This window comes from Gracilinanus agilis, chromosome 1 (genome assembly GCF_016433145.1).
Source record: "Gracilinanus agilis isolate LMUSP501 chromosome 1, AgileGrace, whole genome shotgun sequence".
Classification (NCBI taxonomy): Eukaryota; Metazoa; Chordata; class Mammalia; order Didelphimorphia; family Didelphidae; genus Gracilinanus; species Gracilinanus agilis.
Genome location: NC_058130.1, coordinates 564,538,051 through 564,550,171, shown reverse-complemented (window position 1 = coordinate 564,550,171; position 12,121 = coordinate 564,538,051). Strand labels below are relative to the sequence as shown.

Sequence of the window (12,121 nt, the reverse complement as noted above, 5' to 3'; positions counted from 1 at the left end):
GTCTGATTAGCTTTGACTGGGAAAATTACAGATTTACTAAGACATTTGAATAAGGCCAATAGATATTGGGAACAACATGCTTCAAGTTACAAAATGAATGTATTGAATGAAACAAGATCAGTACAAATAAAATGGCTGGTGTCAGAATAGATTGTATTATCACTGTCTCATACAAATTCCAAGCAAAGAGATGTCAAATCCTTCTCAAGGACTGCACATTCCAGTTTTACCTGTCTTTGGCTCCACCGAAAAATATGGCTGTCCTTGAAGAATACTGTATACCACTCGGGCGCTGTTGCCATAAGTAGGATCATCTGCATCCGTAGCTGTTACTTGTACCACCGAGGTTCCTATATGCCATCAAAATACCATTTTAATTAAATTACACTAAGTGTCATAACAATTTTGTAAATTCTAAATTAAAATTATGAATAATCTGATAATCTTAATTGTTTTAAGTCATGTTTAAAATTTGTTTCAATATCAAGAAAAAAATAAAAACTAGAAATATTTATAAAATACTTTAGTAGATCAAAAAAATTCAGAATGATTGTCTCAAGGTACTAGGACTAGCAGATATGTGTTTCCAAGACAAATATAAATGAGTTAATCTTTGGATATTTTGATCTACCACATCCAATTAATGAATGCTCAAAAGTGGCAAGGTTCCCATAAGTTCTTGCTCCTGCTGTTTGAGGTAGCCATCATGAGTTACAATACTTAAGATTCAGCAAACCTATTAGTAATATTTGACTACAATGGTTCTAAGACTACAACCAGAATTAATTAACTATATTAAGTATAGGGAAAAGAGAAAATCTGGTTGACGTAGACACCTCAAGGTTAGCAGTCTAGTTTTGTCCCTTGATGACATTTCTTTCTTTCTATTGTGGTTACCATTCAGTTTCCATTTACATATGAAATTTCCCTAAAAACGGAAAAAATATATCTTCTTTAATCAGTTTTTAAATTATCTTTAGTGCTCAGTAGTGTAGTATAATTCTCATATTGATTGTCCATTAAATGTGTCAAATGATAATGAATGTAACTATAGAAAAGTTTAGGGCTAGGAAAGATCTAAATGGTCATCTGGCCAATCTCTTCATTTTAAAAATGAAGAAATTGGCATTATTGGTAAAAATTATTATCTTAATAATAACTATATGATAAAAAGGTTGTATGGATAAATTCACATAATTCTAGGGAAAGTTTTTTGTAATGCTTAAAACAGGTTGTAAATACATCATTATAATGCATCTTTAGAAATTCCCTAAATAATACTGAAGGGAAATTCTTCTTTGAATTACAGCCTTAGAGTGTTACCTGAGGCATTAAGAGGTTAGAAAGGTTAAGCGACTTTCCTATAACTACAGGCTAGTGTTTATATGAAGCAGGATTTGAATTTAAGGCTTCCTATACCTGTAAGAAAAGTTCTCTAGGTACTTTCATGTTGCCTCTAGTTATCATTATTCTTATTACATAATGCCATCATCTTCCCTTATATTTGCCTTTAGGGACATTATTTCTTTCTAAAAATGTATCCACATATGATATTTCAAAAATTATATTATGAATTGAATGTCTATGTCATAATATATCTGTAATTTGTAGCTAAACACATCATTTCTTTACTCTTTTAAGTGCCCTGAATTTTTTATCTTTTAATACTCATACTAATTATAAAAATGTTAACTTTGTTAAGATTTCCCTCATTTTCTACATAGTTGGTTAAAATGAGATTATATTTACTTCAAAATACAATTACTTGTTTTTAACAAAATTAAGGTATACCCAGACATATATTGTATATGAGTGTGTGCATGTTTGTTCATAAACACAAGTAATTTACCAAACTTTATTTTTTTTTGAGCAGTAGCAATGCTCTATTTACAAAAAAATATAAAAGTATCTTTGTCATGTATTCTATATAGCACCATCTATTTGTTGACATCATCACTGTTCTAGATTTTATGGCACCGGAGGAGCTGCCAAAAGGTTTCTGAATGATATAAATGCTTTTTTCTCTGAAAGACCAAAACAACTTCCAAAAGGCAAATAAACCAGCCCTGATAAAAACTGAAGCCTATTAAAATTTGTTGCTAAAGGGAAATTCCAAAACAAAAAAACCTCTTCTGAGAAACACATTTATTCAACAATAACTTTCATATTCACAAAGAACAGTTACATTTCTAGTACTATTTTCAACAATGCTATTTTGGGATGTTTTGATCCTACTGCTGTTTATCAACAAATCTAGAAATATTTTCTTCATTTTTATAAATAAACATTTCTTAGATGTTCTATACTATTTGAGGAATACTGTAAATTCTTAAAATTATTCCATAAGAATAAACTATGACTCAATATATCCAATATATTCCAAAGTAGTGAATACTTTTAAAACCTCAATTCAATATTAGTGCAGTATTCAATATTATTGTAAAGGAAGCCCTGAAGGCATTTAAGAATGATTTTCTAAAAAGCTCTGAGCCAGCTTTTTACATATGTCAATCTAACAAGCAAAATAACACACATGTATGAATGCTGCATTCATACACTTTAATGTCAGGGTGACGCTGTCAGAATCAATACTAAGGTGCATTATTTGGCCTCAAAAGTATATAGTTCTCTAAAAAATAGCTGATATTAAGCTACTTTAAAATATGTATGAAATAGCCACATTCTATCATTACATAGACACAGGAAGCCTTCAATATGTCAGAGAAAATTGCGCATGAGTGTCCCTATGCTGTAAAGGGGTATATACATACTATGTTTACCAAAATGTCCCTTTACTACTCCCATTTTTTGTCATTTCTCACTCAGATCTATTCGAAAAGGAAAAGTGTATTTCCTCTCTCCCTGTTATTTCCTCCCAGGGGTCCACTTTTGTTGTCTATGAAACATCTCCAAGAATCACTCTGAAATATGGGAACAACAGTAAAAGAAAAATGAATGACTCTGTTTGGTGAAAGCAAAGGTATTCAAGGGCCTATTAATGGTGGTAAACTGTTGCAATGAAGTTCAACCTTCTGCCTGAAGAGAAGAAACCAGAAAGGCACCAAAAATTTCTAACTTCTGAAGCTTTCAGTCCCTGTGATTTCAAGACTAGCAGTGATAGCCATCACAAATCTCCCTGCATTGTGTCCTCTATTTTAATAGTAAAATACCTACTAAACTAGGAGAAATGATAGGGGTAAATATAACACCTGAAATGTAATCACCAAATACAGAATTTGACAAGAAATATTTTTCATTTGAAGGAAACTAATACAATTAGAAAGTTATTGTGTTCAACTTTACTTTTAATCATTGTTTTTTTTCAAATAAGCTTTCATTATGAAAACTAGAGATCATTAAAAAACAAATTAAAAAACAGTCTAGTCCTATTCTACTATTCCTTAGGTCTCTGAGCTTTTATAATTTCTTTCCTTCTGGACTCTTTTCTGCACAGTTGACTAAAATGGTTGTATTTGGACAAATTAAATGACAGAAGAAAAGATTCTTATTTCCTGATACAGAAAAACACACCAGATATGCTTTACTTGATATTCTGCCAGTAATACAACAATTCCATCAGGCTTATAAGCACATTTTTCTTCTATCACAGACCTAAGGTTACTTTGAGCTTAATGTAAACTCACTGTACACATTCCATTTAAGTTTATGGAGAAATTATAACATGATTAGAAAGTGAATGTAAATGGACATTTATCAGCAGAATGCAGACTCATTGCAAGAAAACAAAGAGATAAGCCAATCCAAATGCTAGCTGACTGGTCATTTATATTGTTCTGGAGGAAGCCTTGACAACAGAGAGCTGCACATAGCATTGAATCATTGCCCTCATGGCATAGAAAAAAAGAAAACAACAACAACAACAACAAAACAACAAACAGAGGCATTTGTATTTGTTTGGTGTGAGGTGTTTTTAAAACTGTATTTTTAATGCATAATTTGAATTCCATTTGACAAATAAGCAGTGCTTACATATTGAAGCAAAAAGGGATATAAGGCCCAAAACACTTGGTCCAGGCTCCAAAAACTGCTACATATACTGAGGTTTCCTATATCTCAATACAGATAACTGTTTGTTTGTTTATTTGTTTATTTGTTTGTTTGTTTAGTTCAGGGCAAGGTCATATTTTGAGTAAAGGGCTCATGGTTATTGTCCCCCGTAAATCCCCTCCAAAACTAATAATAGATGATTTGGGTAAATAGGGTGTCAAAATATGCATATGAAATTGAGAGTAAAAAAAAATCAGAATCCCTAAAAATTAGTTTTTTCTACTACAAGTTCAAAGTGGTACTTACCCACAGGAGACATTTCAGGCACGCCTGCAGTGTATGGGCCATCCAAAAATTTTGGTTCATTGTCGTTTATATCCTGAATCTTAATGACGAATTCCGACTCTGGTTCCACAGGTTTATTAGTCAGCCTATCTAGTGCTTGTGCTCGTAGTGTGTAGTAGGCCTGCTCCTCCCGATCCAGCCTCTTTGTAGCATGAATATCCCCAGTGTTCTCATCAATAATGAAAATGGAACTTGCCCCTTCGCCTGACAAGATGTATTTGATGGAGCCATCTCCTTTATCAACATCAGAGTGAAGCTGGTGAAAAATTGATGTGAGATGAGATTAACTTACAAGAGAGTCAGTGATATGGAGATATGTAAAAATAATTCTTATGTCAGGCAGCAGCACATGAAATTTTATTGTTCTAGGAAAGATAAGCTGAATGCTTATTGTGCACAGAAGAGAAATACTATCAGAATCTGTCAACCTGCTCTCAGGAGCAAGACAATTTCATTTCTTTCAGTAAACAGTCGGATTTCTAAATCTATTTATGTCATCTCAAAATCAGAGTAACCTGTAGTTTCATTTTATAATTCAATCTCTTCCTCTAAGGTTTAGCTATTTTACTTGCACACAGTAGGCATTCAATAAAAATCTATTGATTCATTTGTCATTCTTAGTAAAAGAACCTCCAGGTCCCTTTGGTACAAACATGGTTACTATTTAGGATACAAAAGAATATATAAACTATCCTTCAGAAACCACCTGCTGCTCTATACAAACCCATCATTAATCATTTCATTTTTCTTCTTTTTATCCTTTTCATTATTAACAAAATCTGATGGGCATTTAGGCACTAAGTATGACTCCAAAAATATGTCAGTACTTTAAAATAGGAAAATATACTGTTCTCCAGAACTAGTCTTAAATCAATAGACACTTGACACATCAACTAAAGACTCTCTTGAAATGCTCAGACTTTCATTAGATCCACATGATTAGGCCCAAACTAAGAGCAGGGACAGTGAAAACCTGTTTTGTATTCCATGTCTGGGAATGTCTCTGCTCTATGAGAATATTATATTAAACCGAAGATCCTTGAGATACTATGGCATGGCTGCACACTTGTCTAAACTTCATGACCTGAGAAATGCATAACAACTTCCCATTCTAAAGAAATTGTATCCCCTGCCCTCCTAAAAAAGAAAGCAAAACAAAACAAGAAAAATCAAAAATATCATTCTTGAATGGCATTACCACCTATAGTAAAACCCTCTATACAAAGAATTCTTAGGTTCTCCTTAAAAAATCTAAAACTTATATGTCTTATCAAGGTAGATTTCCGTTCCTCATATTACAAGGACAATAGAGATATAAATTAGGATATATACAGAAAGACTTACAAGGGCAAACAAAATATGAAGTTTTCATTATCTATAGCTAAATCACCTAAATGTGCATTAGTTCTATCTTCTTTTGTTTAATTATGTCTTTCTTCTTCTTCTCCTTCTTCTTCTTTTTTTCAAATTTAAAAGTAAGAAGGGGAGGAAAAAGAGGGGAAAAAAATCCATAGAAAGCTAAGTAAGCATTTTTTGCTGTTTATTCTTGAGTCAACATCTTCCTGATTATTTAAGGTAGCTTTCCTTAGGTGTACCATCTTGATGGCTTCTCTCAGATCTGTGCGTACTTCTCATGTCTTTTCTTTGCTACTTACATGCAAGATATCTCACCCTTCTGGCCCTCTGCTGCCTCTTCCAGGAAAAAAGATTGGTTGATCTAGATTATATCTAAGTTGTATACTTCTAGCTCTAAATCTAAGAAATTTAGAGCTCCCTTTGTCAGTTATGACTCTCCTATCCTAAAACTACAGCTTATGTTTGTTTTTAACAGTATTGCTCAGAATTTGAGATGGTTTACACAAGTACTGTTTTCTTCCTTGTTAAGTCAGTGTTACTTATCTAACCATTTGAATAGAAAATCTAATGATTTGTGCCTAATTTCTGTCACCAATATTCAGTTGGCTTCTTTTAGTTTGGGATGACCTAAGGCTACTGCTATGAATATTTTCTAAGTGATCAGAAGCTATCTATAATAATGTGAAGGTAGCCAAGTAACACTGATTTCTCCAGGTCTGTCCTCATCTGAGTAATAAGGGTGCTTAGAACAGTACCTGGCACATAGAGTGAATTTAATAAATGCTTACGTGATTGATTCAGCAAGATGAAATCAAATCCTGTGATCATATGATAATTTTGCAAATTCTTAGGACTGTGAATATTCTCACTTGCAGCATCAATCCCTATAATTTCTTCAGCCAATTCATGCCAGTTGATATATATTTTCAGAATATAAAATGTGACCCACATTGATTTGCTGAGGCCCTAGATTTTTACTAGTGCATACATTATTTTAAACAGTAGTTTAAGAAGGTTAGGGGAGGGTGGAAGTTATCAGCAGGGAACGAATAAAATTGTGATTGTAGACTCCAATTTGGAATCTGATGTTTTGTTTAAAACCATTGTCATTTGCTGATCATTATTGAAGGGAATAGAAGGCAGTGATAAAAGGGTCTGAACTATCATTTTTTTTTCTATTTGAATAGTAGTATTTGGGGGTCTAGATTTTTTCCCACTGCATCAAGTTCCAGTTCAGCTTCTCTGTACATTACTATCATCATTTCCATTGCTAACAATTTTCACCCAGCTATGAGTATCACTGGGATTGCAATCTCTGCCAAAATCCACTGGCAAGAAATCACTTTGAGTCAGAGCTTAATGCCATTGCAAGTTCTGTGTCAGCATCAGCAGTTAAAAATGGGTGACCAATTTTGAAATTTTAAGATGGATAAATAGCTATCTATTACACATTCTACTTTATGTCCTTCAGATATTTAATCTGTTCACTTATATGCACTATTCCAGTCTTAGGAGTTAGACTGAATAAGCCTGTGCTTTTAGGAGAAATCTGCTATCCTAGTTGTTGAAAAGGAGTCATCAGCAAAAAGCTAAGATGCTGAAAGGGTAAGACTGTGTAAGGCACTCTTAGGCTGGCCCACATTGTAGCAGAGTACATTTTTCTGCTATTTTCATCTTGATCTTTCCTCATTTTGCCAGACTCATTCTCTATATACTTCCTCTCACACACTCTTCATGAGGAAAAAGTGACTGTGAATAGAAATGGCACACATGCTGCACAGCTATAAACCTTAGACTAGGAACAATTAAAACAAACAAAAAACCCATCAAACATAAACTTTATGCTATAACGCAAGAAAGAACATGACATTTCATGTTGAAATTATTTGGATATACCATGGCAAAAAGCAATAGTGTTTATCTTCTCAAAGTCACTCAAGTAATAGGGAATTTAATTCATTAATTGCCAGTCTAAATTCATTTTCACCATTCCCAAGAACTTCATAAAATGTGTATGGAAATCTACAGTAAAGGTTTATTTTAAGAGTAAGATTGGGGATGTAATTTTTGTCCTCTTATTTTTTTAGGGTAAGGGGTACAATTTATACCTGAAGTTAGTGATTATAGTCTTGTGTTCACTATGATATTGTGTAACAAAAATAAAATCTGCTAGAGTGCCATAGATTGTGATGTCAGTGATACTTAAAGTGAAAATATTATAATTACCACAGTGAATCAAATTTTCCATAGTTTATAAACCCCAGTCCTCTGTTATTTTATTTGTAGCAACCAGGCATAAATTGCAAATAATTTTTCTGAATATAGCCAATCTCAGAGGTTAGAGGTATACTCTAAAATCCTGTTTTTTCCTATTATTAACCCACCCTAGACATGTCATCTATGTATTAAAACTCTTTAAGAAGTTATTTTTATTGTCAGCTGAACTATCTCTTTGCTCTTTGTAAAGTAACAGTAGTTTGTTTGTCCTGAATCTTATTTTTCAAGGTTATAGGCATGTACCTTCATTCCTGTATCAAAGATTGGGTGAAAAAGAGTTAATTTATTCTATCCAAATCTTCCATGACTTTATAAGACATCACTAAACTATGTTGTCAAACATTATTCTTTTTTTCTCCCTGAAGGCTATTGTTTTAGTGTGACCATATAGAGTCTTCATCCTTTTAGCAATGTATGCCTTGATCAATGTAGGTGCCCTTCTTCAGACTTTCTTTAGCTCATTATTTCTTTCTTCATATACAGAAATGAGAAATGTACATAAAATTCCAGGTTCAGATGTGGCATGAATTTGGATAGGAGGAGAATCATGTTTCTTTACTTTGTTACTTCCACATGAACTTTATGTTCTTCCAGATAAAGTCTAGAATTTCCTTGATCTTTCAGGCTTTTGACATACATCAGGCTATATCTTCAAAAAGAAGTGTGCAGTGATTCTTGCTGCCTTATTTGGGGTTTAATATAACTCTTAGAGACATCTAATTTTTAGTACAAAACAAGGAATGAAATTTGGCAGGAAAATTTTGTAGGATATAAAATTAGAGGAAATATTAGCATAGAGGCTATGAAGCCCAATAGATAGAAGGCCAATTTTGACATAAGAATCAATAATATCAAGCTAATTTTAAATTCCTGTTTTGATACATACTAGCAAAAAACTCTAGGTAAGTGACTAAACCTATCAATACAGCAAATAACTCTTTAAAACGATAAAGTATATAATAGTTACTGATCTACACTGGAAAAATGGAACATCTGAAATCAGAGGTCCAGACTATTTAATAAAAGGTTAGGGGAAAATAAATAGGATTTTCTCACTTCAGAGTTTCCGTCCTTACCTGTTCTTTTTGTCTAATGATAAAGTGTTTTTCAGTAATTCTCTATCTAGTTTCTTCTCCTGAAAAGTCCAACTACAGTGAATTAAAACAAAATCTCTAATCCCAGGCATTCATGAGGATAGTGGAGATATGCTTCTAAGAAAACTCTTAACCTACAATAATTCTAAGGATACAATACCATAAATTCTCTTTGTTTTCTAAGAAATGTTTGAAGGGAAAGGGAGAAATCTTTACAATCCCACCAGATTCTCTCTTCCTTATAAATATTCTTTTCTGTCCTATTATCTCTTCATTTAAAAGTAAAAACAGGGAGAATAACAGAATTTTTAGATTGGAAAGGAACTTCAGTTACCATCTTTTCTGACTCACAGTTAAAAAGAAATCCACCATATTGTGCTACAATAAAGGCTATTCAGGCTCTGTTTGAAAATTTTATTGCAGCAAGGCAGTTTCTTCTGTTGTTGGATAACTCCTCATTGTCTTCTGTCCTCTTGGGCATCATGTGGACTTCTATCAGTGGTGGACTTCTCCTGGTACTCTTCTTTCTCATCCTCATAATCCAATGAAGGAACAACAAGTATGCTACTGGATGCAATGGGTTTTTCCTCTCCTCTGCTCTTGCTGGTCTGTTTAGACAATACATTTTGCATTTTTTCTTTGAAAAGGTTAGTACTTGATTGCAGGGGGGGGAGGAAATGTGTTCTTTAATTACAACTGTAATTAAATTAATTAAAATGTACTCTTTACCTTTAATAGACAATAAAATTTAAATTTTAAATTAAATTAGTTAATTAAAATATGCTTCCATCTATATACATATATTATCATTTGCATACACAGATGAAATAGTAATTGCATGGAAAATATAATCATATTTCTATTTATGCAAGAAATTAGTCAACCTGATAATTGTTGAATCAAATATTTATAATATAACAGATATACCCTTTTTGATTGAGTCAATCATTGTGGAATCCTCAAATTTAGTCCATATTATTGAAAATGTAAACATAAGCATGTGGAACTTATGTAATAAATTTTCTTTAAAAAAAAACCCTTACTTTCCATTTTTGCATCAGTATTGTATATTGGTTACAAGGCAAGCAAAGCAATAAGGAATAGGAAATGGGTGTTAAGTGACTTGTCTAAGGTCACAAAGGTAGTAAGTGTCTGAGATCACATTTGAACTCAAGACCTCCCATCTCTAGACCTGGCTCTTGATCCACTGTGGCACCTTGCTGGTGCTTTATGCAACTGATTTTCAAAGTACTCATTACACTTTTTAAGTTATAGGTAAGTAAAGAAGGTGGCCAAGATAATAAATGAGAAATGTTACTCATTTACTACATATATTTTCTATAAGATTGGGGTTTTGGGGGGTTGTTTGTTTAAGTCATTAATATTAACAAATGTCTGTAGCATAACATTTATGAACTTAATGGCCCTCAATCTTCTGCAGAAAAATTATAGATTTCTGTTTTAATCTAGTCTAAGTACTATTAAAGGAAAGTACGGAATATAGTCAAGGTAGGAGATTCAAAGATTTTTCAGAAGGCTTTATGATACAGAGAAAGGTGTTGAGTAAGACACGAGAAGGAGGTCTACATCCAAAATCCACCTCATGCTAAGTAGCTATTTTGATCATGGACTAGTTTATTTAATTTAATTGTACCTCTTTTTTTTCTCCATTGAATTTCTTGAATCTATAAACTGAGAAGAATAATAGTAACTACAATCACAAGTTTGTGAAGAGCAAATGAGATTATGTATTAAAATAGCATTAAAAACTAGAAAGCACTAAGTATGCATGTCAGTCATTCTTTTTATTACCTATAATGAGAGTGGTGTGGTTTCAAACAAGAAAGATAAAATGCAACAATAAAATGTACAACACATAATAACTAAATGTTTAACTGCTTAATAACTAAAAAAACAACTAAGATATTATTCAGAAAATGTTTTGGTGAGGATTAGTATCAATATTTGGAAAATTAAAAATGCATAAATTAAAACATTCATATTTTTACATAAGATATTACCATTTAAATGCTTGAAAGGAAAAAAAAAATCTATTCAGGATTCCCTGATTACCAACCCCAAGAAATATGTTGCAATATACTAGAACCACAAAGAGGAAAATATTCCTTTGGATTTTAAAATGGAGAAGATAGCTCAGATTTCACCTGTGTCATTGCATGAAACAGAAACATTTTGGTTTCATTTAGGCACTAAACATTACAAAATCAGTAGCAACACTCCTCTTTCTCACCCACTCCATAGCAACTCCCTCTGTCTAGCTATTAGTATTCATCTAGCAATGCCTACTTCTTTTAAGAGGTTTAAACTGAGCCAATCACTCAAAGCCAAAAAGAAACCAGCATCCTTCTCTTCTCAAAACTAAGGTAGGCACATGCCTAGAATACACACCATTTAGGGATTACAAAACAAGGAAATTTTTTATATTTATTTTTATAAATGTAAACCTTTTACTAAGAGAAACTTACATTATTCTTAACAAGTAGATATTGATTTGATGATAGACCAAGAAATAAGATATACTAAGTGGGTTGATTGCTAGAATTAGGAGCCTTGTCTTTCCTAATCTCATTATAAATTCTGTCATTTTAGACAAGTTGCAGTCCACATGGCTGGAGGGAATGCTCAAAACAATAAAATCACAAATTTATTGTCCAACAAGTGCATTCCTTCCTGTTCCTGCTTGTTTCATTTGTTTGTTGGACTCCATAAACCAATTAAAAATAACCTTCAAGACAAAAACTTTATCATAAATATTTTTATCATTGCATTAAGTACTTTTCAAATATCCCATGACCCTTAGGACTTTGGTACCCTCATATTCTTAGTCATTTTTCATTAGGTATTCAGCTATCTGGATACAACTCATATCTCCTCTTCTTTCTACAACTTCTTCTAAGAACTGTAATCATGTTTAAAACTTCCATTGTCTCTGGAAAGTGTATGCCTTTGTACTGACCTATTATTCCATTAATAACCTCTTGACTTTCCAGTTCAAATAATACTTATATGTTGACTCTTCA

The 12,121-nt window shown here is 32.5% G+C and overlaps 1 protein-coding gene across 1 annotated transcript in view; it reads right to left on the bottom strand.

Annotated features, from left to right (window-relative positions):
- CDH7 (cadherin 7) overlaps positions 1-12,121 on the bottom strand; it is a 190,879-nt gene that overhangs the window by 101,241 nt on the left and 77,517 nt on the right. Inside the window, exons 3-4 of the mRNA XM_044658087.1 lie at positions 4,315-4,609; positions 231-350 (exon numbers count right to left, since the gene is read on the bottom strand). Coding sequence (XP_044514022.1) covers positions 231-350; positions 4,315-4,609 — 415 coding nt within the window. The remainder of the gene's footprint in view (positions 1-230; positions 351-4,314; positions 4,610-12,121) is intronic.